This window comes from Ursus maritimus, unplaced genomic scaffold (assembly GCF_017311325.1).
Source record: "Ursus maritimus isolate PB19 unplaced genomic scaffold, ASM1731132v1 scaffold_3, whole genome shotgun sequence".
Lineage (NCBI taxonomy): Eukaryota > Metazoa > Chordata > Mammalia > Carnivora > Ursidae > Ursus > Ursus maritimus.
The window spans coordinates 37,717,838-37,736,939 of NW_024425563.1; the positions used below are offsets into that span (position 1 = coordinate 37,717,838).

General features: G+C 38.1%; 1 protein-coding gene and 1 long non-coding RNA gene across 3 annotated transcripts in view; one reads left to right on the forward strand and one right to left on the reverse strand.

Moving 5' to 3' along the window:
* IMMP2L (inner mitochondrial membrane peptidase subunit 2) overlaps positions 1-9,598 on the forward strand; it is an 845,846-nt gene extending 836,248 nt beyond the window's left edge. For both annotated transcript variants that reach the window (XM_040644087.1, XM_040644088.1), the window contains exon 7: positions 9,028-9,598. In XM_040644087.1, coding sequence (XP_040500021.1) covers positions 9,028-9,147 — 120 coding nt within the window. In that variant the 3' untranslated portion in view covers positions 9,148-9,598. The remainder of the gene's footprint in view (positions 1-9,027) is intronic.
* The window catches only part of LOC121105814, a 114,922-nt gene that overhangs the window by 6,768 nt on the left and 89,052 nt on the right, over positions 1-19,102 (reverse strand). The window lies entirely within an intron of this gene.

A 19,102-nucleotide genomic window follows, 5' to 3' on the forward strand; every position in this document is an offset into this window, starting at 1 on the left:
TTTAGCTGTGGAGAGTCTCTTCTGCCAGTTTCAGATTGTTTCCTGGGTAATTTACACTGATGTGGGTGTTATGTAGTTGCATCAGTGGGAGGCAGTGAGCTTAGGGTCCTCCTCTTCTGCCATATTCCCCAGAAGCCCTTGGTCCTCTTTTTTTCATTTCTTTTTAAGAACCTGTTGTTGGGTAGACCAACAGCAGGCCTCGATTCCTTGGACAAAGAGGGAAAAAGGATGAGAATTGGGGTGGCTGGGAAGGACTCCATGGAAAATTTGGACTAAAGCGGATTTTACAGGAAGGTCCCAGGGGTATAAGGAAGGGGATTACAAGCTGGCAGTACGGCAATCATCAGAAGCAGGAAGGTGGACATGGCATGTGCTGTTAGGTGTATCTCAGAGAAGCCCTTAGAGTAGAACTTGCATACTGAGAGATCATGCAGGTAAGTTTGGAAAGATATGGGTAAAAAGGGCTTTGGATGGCAGAGTGGAAAGCTGACTGACTTCTTTAAGCTTTGGCAAATCAGCCCTTCTTTTAAACAGTGTTCTTCCCAGTTCGATTTGACTTTCAAAAGTAATTGTAGGTAATTTAATATCATCTGACTGCTGCCTTGTTGGTGCGGAAATTTTTCTCCTTACAGTGCTAAGTAAATTCATTAGAGACAGATTTTATTTGCTAATATTGCATATAAAATGTGTATTTTCTTTTTGGAAAATAATCAAATGAATTTTTCTGCTTCTTCTCATTTCTCATCCTGATCCTCTTCTGACCCTGGCTCTAGTTCTGAATGCCTTTTAAAAAAGTCTTTGCTCCCATTTACAGTCATCTTCCTTCTTTCCTGTGTGTTTCCCTCTATCCTACCTTTGGACTCTTGTGCTTTATCTTCACAAGCTCTTCCTTCAAGAGAAGGCGTCCTGAAGCCAAGAATTGGTGATCTGTAGACTATTGGCTTATGAATAAAGGGTGGAGGGAACCATAGCAATACACATCTGTGCCTCTGGCACCTGAAGAAAAGTCTGGGCTCATGAAGGCTGTGTCTACCACATGCCAGCATAACTTCTCAGTGAAGCCAATTCAATCAAAGACAGGCCATTCACTGTAAATTTAGCCCATGTGCTTCCTTGGCATTGTGTGGATAAAGCAAACTAGTAGACTAATAGCACTGATCAATTTTCAGCTAGTAATTTTGGTGTTTCCTAGAGCAGAGATCTCTAAAGAGGGGAGCAGGACTAGGCAAAGCGTGTGTACAATCCCCTGGATGAAAAAACAAAAAAAATTAGAAATCTTGCACTGAAAAAATAATTGAGCTTTACTAACATTTGGTTTTATGGAATGTTTATATATATATATTATAATTTTTAAATATCGAGGCCAGTTCTCCAGTATTTTTGCTGTTAGGGTGCACAATCAAAATAGACTATTCTAGATCACGGATTCCCAATATGTGGGCAACAGAGTCATTGTAAGAGGCCCATTAATATATGTGGATCTATTTTCTCATTCAGCAGACATTAAAAACACAATGATCTGCTAAGGGATTATAATGATTTAATATGATTTTGTTGTGTCCTAAAATTTACTGTAAAGGAGAATTCCTTATGCCTAAAAATGTTGTGAATGCATTGAAGAGTAGACACAGTTACACATGGGACACAAAAGAGCATAGGGGAGAATCTTGGTCAAAGTAATCTAACCTATTGAAAAAAGTTTAGTCATACCTTAGAGATCGTATAGGTTCTGTTCTAGATCACTGCAATAAAGTAAATGTTATAATAAAGCACGTTAAATGAATTTTTTGGTTTTTCAGTGCATATAAAAGTTATGTGTACATTATATTATTGCAATGTACATCAGCCTTTTTTAGAGGATATTTTTTAATGAATCATCACCTGAGCTTTCAAAAAGTCCTATTTTTTTGTGGGTAGAGGGTCTTGTCTCAGTGTTGATGGCTAGGTGGTGGTTGTTGAGGGTTGGGATGGCTGTTGCAGTTACTTAAAATAAGACAACAGTGAAGGTTGTCACATCAATGTACTCTTCCTTTCATGAACAATTTCTCTGTAGCATGTGATGGTATTTGATAGCATTTTCAAGGCTTGGAGTCAATCCTCTCCAACGCTGCTGCTTTATCAACTACGCTTTGTAATATTCTAAACCCTTTGTTGTCATTTCAACAATCTTCACCACATCACCACCAGGAGTGGAGTCCATTTCAAGAAACCATATTCTGTGCTCATTCATAAAATGACAAGCAACTCCTCATCAAAGTTTTATCTTGAGATGGCAGCAAGGCAGTCACTTGTTCAGGCTCCATTTCTAACTCAAGTTTTCTTGCTATTTCCACCACATCTGTAGCTACTTTCTCCATTGAAGTCTTGAACTGCTCACAGTCATCCATGAGGGTTAGAATCAGCTTTTTCCAAATCTCTGTGAATGTTAATATTTTGACCCCCTTTCCATGAATTTTAAGTGTATTTAATGGCATCTAGGATGGTGAATCCTTTCCAGGAGGTTTTCAATTGACTTGGCTCATATCCATCAGTAATAACACTCTCTGTGGCACCAATAGCCTTAAGAAATGTATTTATTAAATAAGCCTTGAAAGTGAAAATGAGTCCTTGATGCACAGGCTGCAGAACAGATGTTTTGTTAGCATAGAGGAAAATATTAATCTCATTGCACATCTCCATCAGAGCTCTTGGATCACCAGGTGCATTTTCAATAAGCCCTAATATTTTGAAAGGACTCTCTCTTTCTGATCAGTAGGTCTCAATAGAAGACTGACAATATTCAGTAAAGCACATTGTAAACAGATGTGCTGTCATTCAGGCTTTGTTGTTCCATTTATAAAACTCAACTCAGGAAGAATAAATTTAGCATAATCTTTAAGGTCACTAGGATTTTCGAAATGGTAAACAAACATTGGCTTCCATTTAAAGTCATTAGCTGCATTATCCCCTAATAAAAGAGCCTGTTCTTTGGAGCCAGACACTGACTTCTCCTCTGTAGCTATGACAACCCTAGCTGGCATCTTCTTCCAATAGAAGAGTGTTCATTAGGGTAGCCATTAGGGTAGCTCCCTTCATTGATGATATCAAATAGATCTTCGGGACAACTTGCTGGTTTACCTTGTTCTTTTTCCTTAGGGAGACGGCTTCTTTCCTTAAATCTCCTGCACCAACCTCTGCTAAATCATACTTTTCTTCTGCAGCTTCCTCGCCTTTCTGCCTTCATAGAGCTGAGGGGAGTTAAGGCCTTGGTCTGGCTTTGGCTTAATGGAATGCTGTGGGTGGTTTGATTCTTCTATCCAGACCACTAGAACTTTCTCCACATCAGCAGCAAGGCTGTTTCCCCTTCTTACCACTTGCGTGTTCATGGCAGTAGCTTTTTAAATTTTCAGCTTTTCTTTTCCAGTCACGACTTGGCTGTTTGGCGCAAGAGGCTTAGCTTTTGGCCTATCTTGGCTTCTGACATGCTTCCTCACTAAGTTCAAGGATTTATAGTTTGGATTCCCAGGGAGAGACCTGTGACTCTTAATTTTACTTGAATACTTAGAGGTCATTTTTGGGTTATTAATTGGCCTACTTTTGATATTGCTGCTTCAGGGAACAGGAAGGTGGGCAGTGAGGGAAAGGCATGGGGGAACAGCCAGCCCATAGAGAGTCACAACACGCACAGTTTGTAGAGCCCCAAAGCAATTACAGTAGTAACATCACAGATCACCATAACAAATAGAAGTCTGTCACATTTTGATAATGTTTACATTATTTCATGGACACAAATGAGCAAATGCTGTTGGAAAATGGTGCTGATTGACTTGCTCACCACAGTGTTGCCACCATGCTTAATAAAACTAGGTATCCCTATACATGCTTAAGCATCTCTCTTCTTCAATATGTTTGTTTCCCTATTTTGAGTGAGTATTGGCACATCTTAGGGAACTAGCTTCCAGCGCAGTATTCCTTTTTATTCATGTCTTAGTTTGCTAAGGCTGCCATAACCAAATATCATAGACTGCATGGCCTGAGCAACAGAAAATTCCTCACAGTTCCAAAGACTACAAGTCCAAGATCAAGTGTCACCAAGTTTTGTTCTTCCAAGACTTTGCTCATTGGTTTGCAAATGGCCAGTTTTTTTGCTAGGTCCCTACATGCACCCCTGTTGTTTCTTTGTGTGTCTTAATGTCCTCATCTGACAAAATTCCAGCCTGATTGGATTAAGGCCACCCTGATGGCCTCATTTTAACTTAGAACCTTTAACGAGGTAACTATTTCCAAGTACAGTCCTAGTCTGAAGTACTGGGGATCAGGGCTTCAACATAAGAGTTTCGCAGAAAACAATACAGCTCCAATCATTTCTTTCTGACCAATCTAGGTGTTTCAGGAAGGTATGTGGGACAGCAATATGATTAAGTTGACCTGATCTTGATTTGTCCAGGACGGCTCCATTTTACTATTATCCTGACTTAAGTGCCCCCTTTGATGGTCAAAGTGTCTCATTTGGAAAATAAATGATGGATCCTGATAAAGAGGTTCAAGAGCCAGAGGGCATACACTTCATTCTTGGCTCAGAAAATCTCGTGCTAGGCCTAGGTTTCCTCCACCACAGAGACAATAATACAACCTGCATCACTGAGGATTAAATGTGTCTGGATGCCTTAGTCATTCAGAACACTGCCCTGGGTGTATAAGCACAGAGTGTAACACTGAGTAAGCAGGAGGAGGGGGATTCTATTTGTCAGGTGTGATGGTTACTTTTATGTGTCTGTTTAGATGGGCTATGGTGCCCAGCCCTTTGAAGGTTTCTTTAAGGGTGTTTTTGGTTGAGATTTACATTTAGATGAGAGGACTTGGAGTAAAGCGTTTTGTTCTCCAATTCGTGGGTGGGCTTCATCCTGTCACTTGAAGGCCTGCATGGAACAAAAGGCTGCCCTCCCCCAAGCAATAAATGATTTGCCAGCAGACTGCCTTTGAAATTAAACTGCAACTCTTTCCTGGGTCTTCCGCCTTCTGGCCTTCCCCATTAGATAGACTCACCAAGCCTCCATAATTGCATGAGCTAAATTCTTCAAATAAATTTATTTCTATATATATATAAACAAACACATATCCCATTGGTTCTGTTTCTCTGGAGGACCCTAATACAGTATGTGTGGAAACCAAAACTATATCTGATGTATAGCTTTTAATTGTTAAGTTCTTTTATTTCTGGATTAATCCTGGATTTTCTCTGTCCTATATTCACTATGCCCTTTGTATACGTACTAATGAAGATCTGTGACAACAGAGAATACAAAGGCACTCTGTTAGTCTTTCTTAAAGAAATGCTTAAATTTTGCATCCCATACCATACTTTTAAAGAATACTAATACTCTGCATCTGTGAGATTTTTTTCTTCCAAGAAGTGCGTAATATACCTAATAAATGTTTGGAATAAAAGAATCCTAGGTTTTAGTAAAATGAAGGTTGATAAAAAAAAAAAAAAAATTGAATCAATCACCAAGCAGCAAGCAAATATATTGGCAGGAGCCCTGGCAAATCAATCATATGAGAAAAGTTAACCAACTTGGAACAGCAAATAAATAAAGGCTTGAGGAACAACTGAGTAGCAGTTATCAAATCTAAAAAGAAGATGGAGACCAGCTGTCCTGAGCCCAAACACAAAAATAGATAAAAACTTCACTATGACAGACCATTTAGATGTAGGCTCCTGGCAGTTAACATGGTTGGAATGGTTATTTAGCATGTTCCAGAATATATTCAAAGGATTTTTTAAAGTTGGTTGCTTTTTCTGGATGTGATGCTTAGTGGCAAATTCAGATCCTGGATTCCCAATGACATTAATTAGAATCACAAAGGGGCGGGGGGTTGTAAAAAAAACATAGACTCCCTTTCTGTGAAGTGTTAGGAAATGGTTTCTAAGGTATACTGGTGAGAATAAAAGCAAGGTGTAAAAGGGAAGGTGTAGTAGTCTACCTTTGGTATGAGAGGAAAAAAGAAATGAGTGTATGTTTGGGTTTCTTTTTCCAAAAAAGAAAAATATTCTGATGGAAATAATCATTTAGAGGTGTGGTAGTAGATGGGAATGTAATTTTTGTGTATTAGTTTCCCATTGCTAGTATAATAAATTGCCACAAATATGGTGGCTTCAAACAACCCTTATTTTCTAGTTGTGGGGGTCATGAGTCCAATATACATCTCACTGAGCTAAAATCAAGGTGCCATCAAGGCTGCATTTATTCTGAAGCCTCTTGGGGGATAATCTGTTTCCTTGCTAGTTTCCAAAGGCCACCTGCTTTCCTTGGCTCATGGCCCTTTTCTCCATCTTCAGAATCCGGCAGTATAATACCTCAGTCTGAATCTAACCCTTCTGCGTAGCTCGTCTACATTTATGGATTCTTGTGATTACATTTGGGTTCATGGGCTGTTGTAAGATAGTCTCATTACCTTAGTATCAACTGATGGATCAGCAACGTTAAGTCCATCTGTAACCTTAATCCTCTCTGCTCTGTAGCACTGCCTCCTCGTACCTTTTGGGGATTAGGATATGGACATGTTTGGAGTGTGCGTTAGAGGGGGCATTCTGCCAACCTTACCTTTTAAGAATAATTTTGACTTTTGAACCATGCAAATGTGTATATATATTCAAAAATAACATTTAATCGAAAAGAATAACAAAAGCACACTAAACTCGAATATAAATGGAAACAAACCTAACAGTACTTAATACAGCTACAATGTGGAGGAGGAAAAGGACAAATTCCAATAAATAAACCCTTAAAATGAGATGTATTTTAAGGATTAAAATAGTTGCAAAGAAACCTTGATTTTCACTCTGTGGTTGGGAGCCAGAGTGCTGACTCTAGAAGAAGGGAAAGAGTTTTAGACACCCTTAGAGCAATGAGTACATAGAGTAGCAGGCTTTGGTTTCTAAACAGTACTCCTGGGTCAAACCAAGCCTCTTTAATGAGATGTCTGATTTCAGGCTGAACAGGTGTAAAGTACAAGTAAGCCTGTAACATCGACTGGTACCAAAGAGTAAGGAACTGATGGAGACCTGTTAACCAAGAACTCATAAGAGATTGTGAAATAAAAAAGAAAAGAAATATTTGATATTAGAAGAGGCATTTGAGGTTGGAAGGAGAATCACTTTAGAGAAGAATGACAGCTAATAAATATAAAAGGATTAATAAATTTGGAAATTCACTATTGTAATCAACTGATTCAGGGAGGATGATCAATGGATGTTAAAATAATTAGATGGTTTTACAAACCAGCTTCCTTGAGAGACACTAAAATGATTAGATGAAATGTTGACACAGGATAGTTACATATTTGAAAATATCATCCCATAGATTAGTTATTATAAAAGGAAAACGATTTGTTTACAGAGGACAAATCTGGTCAATATCACCTTTGTCAAGTGATCAAACTTCACATCACGAGAATGGGACAGCTATCTTGTGCCTTCTGACAGGGCAGAATAGGAAGAGTGGCTTATCAAGTACTTTGTTGTTATTGCCAAGAACATTTCAGGAGGGGAATAATCAACCAATTATAAATGTAAGGCGACAGGCCTGAACAAAAATAATGCAATTTTTGATCCTTGATTAAAAAAACAGCTATAAAAGACATTATTGGGACAATTGGAAAATTCTGAATATTGGCTATATATTGATACAATATTACTTAATAACTTACATATAATGTATTGTGTTTATGTAGGAAAGAGTCTTAGTTCTGAGGAGACACATGGAAATATTAGGGGTAAATTGAGAATGTCAGCAAATTTCAAATGGTTCATTAAAAAGTGTATGTATATAGACACGCATATAGAGAAAGTAACAAATGCAACAGAATGTAAATCACTAGTGAATTTGGATGAATAGAGCTTTTTTTTTTCCCCCAACCACGTTTTCTGTAGGTTTGATTTTCACAGTAATATTTCTTTATTGGGCCTGTGGGCTTCTTGATAGCCTTTTGCTTATTTTATTTGTATTCCAAGTTGTGAAGTTTTTTTAAAAAAAAACATTTCTAGTTATCAATGTGATTTCTTGAATGCACATGCTAGCAAAGAGAACTTCAATGAAAGCAGTCTGTATGTTAATCTCTATGGAGCTCCAATTTATAGGAAAAACATTTGAAAATAAAAAGTGGACCCATAGTATCTGGTTTATAGCTAGCACTAAATAGATATGTGCTAAGTCTAAGTTTTAAAATACTATTAAAATATCACCTAATAGTAACACTAATAGCATCAACAACAAAAGACAGACTTCTGGACTATTCCTCATTGAAGGGTAATCTGAGACTAGGCCTTCCTTGATCTGCATTTTCAACAGTTTTGCAGGCATTCTGCTCACTGCAGCTGGTGGCTCTAATATGTCTTTAAAGGCTCCTTCCTTCTCAGGGCTCAACCTTCAGTGCTTCCCTCTAGTGACTTCCTCTTAAGCCAGGCACATGTCTACTGATGGGGGTTCTTTGCCATCTGTCATCTTTATACTTCTTTTTCCTTGCTTCCTATTCTCCATTGCTGGCTTTCCCTTAGTTTTCCACCTCCCTCTGTGATCACTAGTTCCAGGTTGCTCCATGTAGTTGCCAAGGAAGGCCTTTAGTCTCACATCTAACTCTTGATGCTCGCCAGTAGGTGGGACAATACTCATTATGAAAAAATTTCTCTGACTTTTCCACAAAGTCAAGTCTCTCTAAAATACTGGTAACTCCATAGGAAGTACTGAGGATGGGGGTTAAGGTTGCAGACCCTGGGGTTGGACAGCTCAGCCCTGAAGCCAGCCTCCACCAATTGGTTGGTTGCTGTAGGACTTTTGAGCAGCCCAACTTTAGTTTTCTTATATGCAAAATGGGTGTAATACCTACCTTAAATAATTGTGAGGATTTAAAGGCATTTAGGTATATAAAGCACCTAGAAAAGTACCATATAAATGTTTCCAAGGAATTTCAGACCTGGATCAAATTCTGTCTTGAAGATACTAATGATCAAATAATTTCTTGCTTTCTTTGTGTCTCTCATGGGTTCAGGTTTCCCTAGGACTTCTACATGCCCATGCTACACATATCCTGTGGCCTCCAGAACGCTGGCAGAAGTTGGAATCTGTACTTCCTCCAGAACGCTTGCCAGTTCAGAGAGAAGAGGATTGATGGCATGGAGCTCCCTCAGCTGCTGGCATTGGGAAGCCAACACCACTCTTTGCAGAAGGGATGGAGAGGAGGAGCCTTCAGACTGGCAAAGCTTGTTTCAAATGAAATGGTCCGCATTATTCAAGAAAGAGTTTAAATAGTATTAAATAGCAACTGATTTTGTGTTTAATGATAATACCCTATTGTTTAATGCCAAAAAATTGCAGATCTTTGGGAATATGAAAACTTTATTCCCATATCTTACAGGGAATTTGTTGAGTTTTAATTTTGGTGCTTGCTGCTGGAAGAATATGGAAATTGAAAATAAGTAATGTCATTTACTCTTCTTAAGATAGAACATGAAGAAACAGTGATGGGAATTATATTGTGACTGACAGTGTGTACAATGCAGTGACTGCCAGTTAAGAGGAACAGTAAACTGTGATGTAAAAATAAAACTCTGACTTGCTCAGGTACTGTTTTGAGTATTATTTAACCTGTAGCTCCATTAATGAGGAATATTTATTATCTTTTTTTTTTTTTTGGAAGCAAGGAATAAAAGAGAACCAATTCTACCAATACTTCCATACAATTAATTAATTAAACCTTAATTAGCCCTTTTAAATCAAAACTTCTGAGTGATCTCTTGCCTGTTCACATCGATGAATAAACCTATTTATCAGTATTCAGTCACTATTTGGTAAAATGTTGCCAGTGAAATGAAAAAAAGTTTCTCCTGCTCAACCAAGTTTTAGACCCCCCCCCCCCCCAATGATTTTCAGTGTTATACTGAAATCACCGATTTCAAAGTGGGGTAATGTTTGTTTGTTAGTATAATAGATCCTGTAACTGCAGAGGTAAGGAGGTAAATTCCTTCATACAAGTCTATATTTATATTGCAAATGTGGATGCAAACTTCCTTAGTGGTCGGGAATGCAAAGAGTACAAGGCCATATGCATATTAATAGCAGCTGTTACTAATAATTCATTAGCATTACAGTAGCTCATTCAACATATCAGTGAGTACTTAGGTTCTGTACAATCAAAAGTATTGTTTTTAAAAGCAGATCTGCTTACAATCTTTTATCACTTCCATTTCCCAACTTGTATTTCATGCTCTGGCCTTTATTTACTAAATACTCATAATTTTTGTCTCTTGGCAAAATGCATCCGCTGGGATTATATGTAAAATATTGAGTGCGTAAGGACATTGACCCTTTGGTTGCTAGAAAATAGGAAATTCTGGGGCCCACAGAAGAGGAGTTTGGAGGTGATACTGAGGGCAGGCAGGGATAGAGCAGTTCTGGGACTAGCTGCTATTTACCACCTGGTAAAGAATTTGATATTTTAACAGTTCAGCAAACTGGTTATCATCGTTCCTGCCTCACTCACTAGCTGTATGATTCCTATTAATTCAAGATTGTAAATCTCTTCAGAGAGAAGATAAATGCTCTTTGATTTCATATTCTCTAGCCATCTAATATCACCAGCAGAGTTAATACTTGATGCTGTCAAACAACTCAGCTTATTTTTAATTACCTCCTCAAAAATGCAACTCGAGGCAGACCTAATCACTGTGCCATCCAGTATAAGTGCATCAATCACCTAATATGAACCAATGGAGAAAGAGTTCTTCACCAGCTACCACCCCCAGGACACAGCAAGAGGCAACAGACGCAGGAGCGCAGTCTTTCTGTGAAAAAGTCCTGTTAGCTTATCTTCAAATTAATTAAACACACATCTCAGGGCTGACTAATCCTTTTCAGAGACCTCAGAGGGCAGGCATTATCTTTGTACTCTTTGCCCTGTTCCAAAGTGTCAGTATCTCCCAGACAGAAACCTATATGGTAATTTGTTTTTTTATGGCTGCTGCCCAGGGGACACTTCTTGATCACCTAGCTGTGGTAACAATCTGAAAGAGAGTTCTTGTCTGGCTACACCCCCAGGACACAACACAGGAGACTGAAACACATCACATTCTTTTGTTAAAGAGGCCTATTTGCTTGTCCTGGAGCTTTGGCCTGAGGGGCACACATATGGTCTAGTACAGACCTAGGGGCTTAAAGAGGTAGGGATGCCAGGGATAGGGGTCAGTGTGATGAGGGAACGGAAGGCAAACTGAGGACAAAGCAGAGGCTGACACCCTGTAATCCCCCCACCCCTGGATGCATGCAACCTTCCTCAGGCACTCCTGGCTGCCCTGAAGGACAAAGAAAGTCCTTACTACCTACAGCCCATTGACAAGTCCTTGAAACAGGCACGGTGACATTCCTCTGGGAATTCAGCTGCCTCAATGTTAATACTTTGCTAAGGGCAAAAGGCAGTCCTAGCCTGACCCCCTCCCCTCCATCAAGATCCTGTAAGTCTACTTCAACGTATAAAAATTCCTTTGGAAACTTCCTTTATCTCTAACCCCCCAAGATACGTATTGGCAATCATCGCCCAAGCATATGGCCTACTGATATACATCTGAAGGGTCTCATGACTAAGGTTTTATTAGACGGTAATAAATGACCCTTCCCAACAGTAGCTAGCCTCCTCAAGGTCCTGGAGACCTTGCTTCCAAAATTCCTTAGAGACTTACGCTACCCCTAGCCCCCTCCCCACTTGAGGGTATAAAATAGGCCATTCCTCACAATGCCAGGACAGTATCTCTTTCTGCCCACCGGTCCTGTCCCGTGCTTTAATAAACCACCATTTTGCACCAAAGACGTCTCGAGAATTCTTTCTCGGTCGTCAGCTCCGGACTTCACTCCACTGAACCTCACCTGTACTTCATCAAGTGCACACCATCTTTGCACTCGCCCTCTGCCTCATTTCCAGGTTTCCAGCAACTACCAGAAAGGAATATGTATATACTTGTCTGCTGCTCCACTTTTTATTACTGACACACAGGGTACACTTCTACGTTGTCTGGCTGTTGTGGCCAGCAAGACTATACTTATGATCCCACAGAACTGTACATATTTGCATACTTCAAAAGCTGTTACCTAAAGATTTGGCTTCCAAAGAGCCTGAATCTAGGTGCTAAGATACCCCACCCCAGGAGCCATGACAGGTCTTGGCATACCTTCCAATACTGGGAACCACCAGAAATAAAACAGGTTGCTTGGACAATCACAAAGGTTTGAGAGACAACCAAGAGCTAAAGAAGAGAAGAATGGTAAGGTTCATGTCCTAAACAAGGTCACTCCTTCAAGACTGGGAGGGATGGCAGCTAATGCATAGAAACCAACAGAGAGTCATGAATATGAAAAAAAACAGGAATATGTTCTAAATGAAAAAAACAAGATAAAACCTCATAAAAAGTCCTTAAAGAAAGAGAGATAAATGATTTACCTGTTAAAAGTTCAAAATAATAGTTACAAAGATGCTCAATGAGCTCAGGAGAATTCATGAACAACTGAGGATTCAATAAAGAGAAAATATAATGAAGTACCACATAGAAGTCACAGAGCTGAAGAACCAATAAATGAAGAGAAAAATAAACTAAAGGGATTCAACAGCTGACTGGTAAAGCAGAAGAGAGAATTAATGAAATCAAAGCCAAGGTCATGGAACTCATCCAATTAGAACAGGAAAAAGAACGAAGAATAAGAAAAGAAAAGAAAAGAAAAGCTAGTTTAAGGGTCTTATGGGACAACATCTGGTGGACTGATATTCATGTTATAGGGTCCCAGAAGGAAAAGAGACAGATGGGCAGAAAACTTATTTGAAGAATTAGTGCCTGAAAATTTTCTAACCCATGGAAGGAAACAGAATTCCAGATCCAGGAATCTCAGAGTTCCAAAGAAGATGGAACAAAGCACATTATAATTAAAATGTCAAACTTACAGACGAGGAAAAAATCTTACAGACAGCAAGAAAGAGCAACTTATTGCATACAAGGAACGCCACAAAAGCATCAGATTTTTCAGCAGAAACTTTGAATATATCCTCTCAGTCCCTCTGGCCTGCAAAGTGTTCAAAGAAAAATCCTTCAATCGAGAATATTCTACCTGGGAAAGTTGTCATACAGAATTGAAGAGACAGAGTTTTCCAGTCAAGCAATAGCTAAAGGAGTTCATCACGACTAAATCAGACTTAGAAGAAATGTTAAAGGAACTTATTCAAGCTGAAATAAAAGGGCACACATTAGTAATGGGAAAATGTGAAAGTACAAATCCCATAGGTAAAGGTAAATATACAGTAAAATCCAGGGGTGCCTGCCTGGCTCAGTAGGAAGAGTATGCAACTCTTAATCTCAGAGTCATGAATTTGAGCCCCACGTTTGGTGTAGAGATTACTTAAATAAGTAAAAAAACAAAACACGATCCAGAATAATATTAGAAAAGGTGGTAATCACTTACAAAGCTAGAATGAAGGTTAAAAGACAATAGTAATAAAAGTAACTATAGCTACAATAATCACTTAAGGAAGGCAAAAGATGAAAATGTAAAATGATGTAAAATATGACATCAAAACCATAAAACCAGGGGAGGGAAAGGTAAAAATGTAGGACATTAGGATGTATTTAAACTTAGGTTGTTACCAACTTAAAATAGACTGTTATAAGTTTTTATATAAAAGCCTCATAGTAACCACAAAGCAAAAACCTATAGTAGATACACCAAAGATAAAGAGAAAGGAAACATAGTGTACCACTAAAGGAAATCATAAAATCACAAAGGAAGGGAACAAGAGAACAGAGGAACAAAGGAATTATAATACATACAAAGAACAAAATGTTAATAAGGACATGCCTACCAGTAATTACTTCAAATGTAAATGGATTAAATTTTCCATCAAAAGACAGAGTAGCTTAATGGATTTTATAAAATATTTATTTTACAGAAAGAGAGCAAGCAAGTGTTGGGGGAGGGGCAAAAGAAGATGGGAGAGAGGGTCCAAGCAGACTCTTCACTGAGCACAGAGCTGATGTGGAGCTTGATCTCACAACCCCAAGATCACGATCTGAGCCCAAACCAAGAGCCCAATGCTCAACCGACTGTGCCACCCAGGCAGCCCTGGATTTTTAAAAAATCTGATCACTTAGATTTAAGGACACACACAAGGGATGGAAAAATGTATTTCATGCATATGGAAATCAAGAGAAAGCCAGCATTCCTACTCATAAACTATTTACACACACACACACACACACACAATAAAAGGCAAAGAAGGGCATTGCATAATAAAATAAATCAGAAATGAAAAAGCAGACCTACTCATAGACTATTAGGAACAATTATATGCCAACAATTGAATAACCTAGAAGAAACTAATAAATTCCTAGCAACATACAGCCTACCAAGACTGAATTATGAATAAATAGAAAATCTAAACACATCAATTGCTAGCAAGGAGACTGAATCAATAATCAAAAACTCTCAACAAGGGGCGCCTGGGTGGCTCAGTCATTAAGCGTCTGCCTTCAGCTCAGGGCGTGATCTTGGAGTCCTGGGATCGAGCCCCACATCAGGCTCCTCCACCGGGAGCCTGCTTCTTCCTCTCCCACTCCCCCTGCCTGTGTTCCCTCTCTTGCTAGCTGTCTCTCTCTCTGTCAAATAAATAAATAAAATCTTCAAAAAAAAAAAAAAAAAAAAAACTCTCAACAAACAAAAGTCCAGGACCAGAAACCTTCACTAGTGAATTCTACTAAACATTTAAAGAATAATTATTGCCAGTCCTTCTCAAACTCTTCTAAAAAATAGAAGGGGAGGGAGCACTTCCAAGCTCATTTTAAATACCAGTATTACCCTGACACTGAAACCACAGAAGGATGCCACAAGAAAAGAAAATTACACATCAATATCCCTGATAAACATATATGTAAAAGTCCTCAACAAAATATTAGCAAACTGAAATCAACAATACATTAAAAGGATCAAACACCATGACCAAGTAGGGTTGCAAAACTGGTTTAACATTTGCAAATCAATGTAATACATGACATTAACCAAATGAAGGATTAAAATCATTATGATCATTTCAACAGATACAGAAAAAAAACACTAGATGAAACTTAACATCCACTTATAATAAAAACTCTCCACAAAGTGGGCACAAAGGAAACATGTATCAGCATAATAACGGCCATATATGAGAAGCCCACAGGTAACGTAATACTCAGTGGTGAAAAGCTGAAACCTTTTCATCTACCATCAAGAACAAGACAAGGATGCCCACCCTCACTCCATTTTTTTCAATATAGTATTAGAAGTTTTAGCCATAGCAATTAGTCAATAAAAATAAATTCAAGGCATCTAAATCAGAATGGAAGAAATAAAACTGTCACCATTTACAGATTATATGTTAAAATATATATAGCAAACCCTAAGGACTGCACCAAAAAGCTGTTAGAATTAATCTACAAATTCAGTAAAGTTGTAGGATGCAAAAATCAATATAAAAAAATCCATTGTGTTTCTATACACTAATAATGAGCTATCAGATAAATTTGTTTAATCCCATTTACAACTGTATCAAAAAAGGATAAATTACCTAGGAATAAATTTACCCAAAATGATGAAAGCCCTGCACCCTAAAAACTGTAAGACACTGATGAGAGAAAATGAAGACAGAAATAAATGGAAAGATATTCCATGCTCACAGATTGGAAGTATGAATATTGTTAAAATATTCATGGTACCCAAAGCAATCTATAGACTCAATACAGTTCCTATCAAAATTCCAATGGCACTTTTCACAGAAATAGAACAAATAATCCTAAAATTCGCATGGAACCACAAAAGCCTCCCTTCTCCACCATAGCCAAAAGCAATCTTTAGAAAGGAAAACAAAGCTGGGGGTATCATGCTCCCTGATTCAAACTATACTACAGAGCTATAGTAATCGAACCACTATAGTACTCGCACAAAAACAGACACACAGATCAATGGAACAGAACAGAGAGCCCAGAACTAAACATACACATAGATAGTTATTACTTTATAACAAAGGATCCAAGAATATAAAATAAGGAAAGGACAGATCTTCAAGAAATGGTGTTGGGAAAACTGGATAGCCACATGCAAGAAAAGTAAACTGGACCACTATCTTATACCACGCACAAAAATTAACTCAAAATAGATTAAAGACTTGAACATAAAATCTAAAATTGTAAAACTGGAAAAAACATAGGCAATAAGCTCCTGATGTCAGTACTGGTGATGATATTTTGGATTTGGCACCAAATGAAAAGGCAGTAAAAGCAAACATAAACAAGTGGGCCCACAGCAAAGAAAAAAACACCAACAAAGTGAAAAAGCAATCTGTTGAATGAGAGAATACATTTGAAAACCGTATATATATGATAAGGGGTCAATATCCAAAATATATAAAGAATTCATATACCTAACAAGCAAAACAGAAACAAAATCTAAAAAATAAATAAATAAAAATGGGCAGAGGATCTGGACATTTTTCCAAAGAAGACATGCAGATGGCAAACGGACACATGAAAAGATGTTCAACATCACTAATTATCAGGGAAATGCAAATCAAAACCACAATGAGATGTCACCTCATAGCTGTTAAGATGCCTAGGATCAAAAAGACAAGAAATAAGAAGCATTGATGGGGATGTGGAGAAAAGAAACCCTGTGCACTAATGGTAGGAATGTAAACTGGTGCAGCCACTGTGGAAAACAGTACGGAGGTTCCTCCAAAAATTAAGAATAGAACTACCACATGATCTAGCAATTCTGCTTCTGGAGATTTATTAGATGAAAATAAAAGCATTAATTTGAAAGGATATAATAAGCACACCCATGTTCATGACAGCATTGTTTGCAGTAGCCAAGACACGGATAAACCTGTCCATGATGGACGGATGGGTGGGTAAAGAAAATATGTTGTATATATCCAATGGAATATTATTCCGCCATCACAAGAAGGAAATCTCACTGTTTGACAACATGGATGGACCTTGACTGCACTACGCTAAGTGAAATATGTCAGAGAGTAACACATACTATATCTCTCTTATATGTGGAGTCTAAAAACAGAAACAAAATTAGCCCACAGATACAGAGAAAAGATTGGTGGGTTGGCAGGGGATGGAGATGGGCAAAATGGGTAAACGGAGGTCCAAAGTACAAATTTCCAGTTAAAAAATAAATCATGGGGATGTAATGTTTAGCATGGTGACTATAGCTAGTAACACTGTATGGCATGTTTGAAAGTTGCTTCAGAGAATAGATTGTAAAAGTTCTTGTCATAGAAAAAAAAATATGTGGCAATGGACATTAACTAGATTTATTGTAGTGACCGTTTCATAATGTATATAAGTACTGAATTATGTTGCCCATCTGAAACTAATATATTGTTATATGTCAATTATACCTCAAATTAAAAAAAAAACAATTTGGAGACATCTCTGTTGCCTGTTTGGGTCTTCATTCCTTGATATCCTATAAATTCTCTCCTTTCCCACTAAATCCAAGAAGTAGAAGTGAGCCAAACTACAGATTTTTCAGCAAGAGCTACCCTCCCACACTCCCCATTATCCTCCTTAAAGCCGTAAGAATAAACGTCTGTTAAAAATGTGTATTTTAAGAGTCAGAAATCTCCTGAGGAACTCTCCCACAAATGGCTTTTGATAAACAAAATCCTCACTAATGTCCTTATCTTCACATAGTCACTCTCTCCTTCATTGATATGGCAGAGACCAAACAGTTCACCAAAATCATCTTCCTCTTTTTCCTAAATATCACTGAGTTATGTTTTCTAGGTTAGGACCCTGTTTCTGCATTCTTGCCAACTCAGATTATGATTAAAAGTGACTGTCATGTACCTGGGACATAAAACTTCTCATGAGCAACTCCAGACTGTTCCCGTTTCTTCCAGTGGGATATCCATGATTATAAGACCCTAATGGTAACAGAAACACTAGGGAAAAAAGTGTGGGTCCCTGAATGATCACCTGAAATAGAACGAACCCACTTGAACTTCCTCCCAGGACCAGTGAGTGAGCAAGAAACAAATTTCTATTGTGTAAAATCACTGAAATGCTGAAATCCGTTAGCATAACCAAGTCTACCCTAATTAATGTAGGCCAATTAACAGAGGTTTCTATAGAAAACAAATTCTTACTATAGCTTTAAAAAGAATTGTATTTGGGTCAGCTCTGCTCTGGGCCAAGATTATCATGTCCATCCTTAAGAGGTTAAGGTTTCTATTTGCCAAATTTGATAACAAACCTTATATATATTTTCAGCCTGAAAATCAGCTCATTACTCAATTTTTGATCTTCAAATATGCAAGACACCATTCTGAACCGTTTTGATATACATACAATTTGACAGATAATAGAATGTGAACTTTCACTTGATAGGACGAAGTGGGAAGGGTGTCAAAATCATCTGGGAAAATACATACCAAATTCCGAAGACGTAGTGTCGATACTGCATAGTTCACATGATCACAGAGATTTAACTTGTTTTCCACATTAATTTGACCTCACATTTATGTTGAAGTTACAGCAATTTTATTATTGCTTTATGCACCTTTAATCACAAGATTAGCAAGTCTTTATTCAGTCCTATTAAGAGCATAAGAGGGTAGGATCCAATCCCCAGATGGAAAGATTCCAGATTTACCCATTACAGAGCTGGAAGTTCACACAAAGAACCTGAGGGCCCTAACCAGAGAGTTCATCTCCAAACACAGTATCCAAACGGTGAAAATAAGTAAGCTCCCTCTGACATTCTCTAATGCATGTCTCCAGTTCCACTCTTTTCACTTTTCTCACAAAACTTATATCCTGAATTTTTGATGATTCTCCAAGATCACAGAAGAAAATGGGAGTACCAAGCATACCTATGTTCACCTCAGATCATCCCAGCCCCACTCCTCCTTTCTGAAAAAACAAAATTCTTCTCACCAATCTCTTTTGCTGCAGTTTCTGCCTTCTTTATCCTGAGCATTACTCTTTCTGGAGAGATGTCATAGATAAAAACGCTATCCAGACTCCAAACCACAGCATATCTCTATT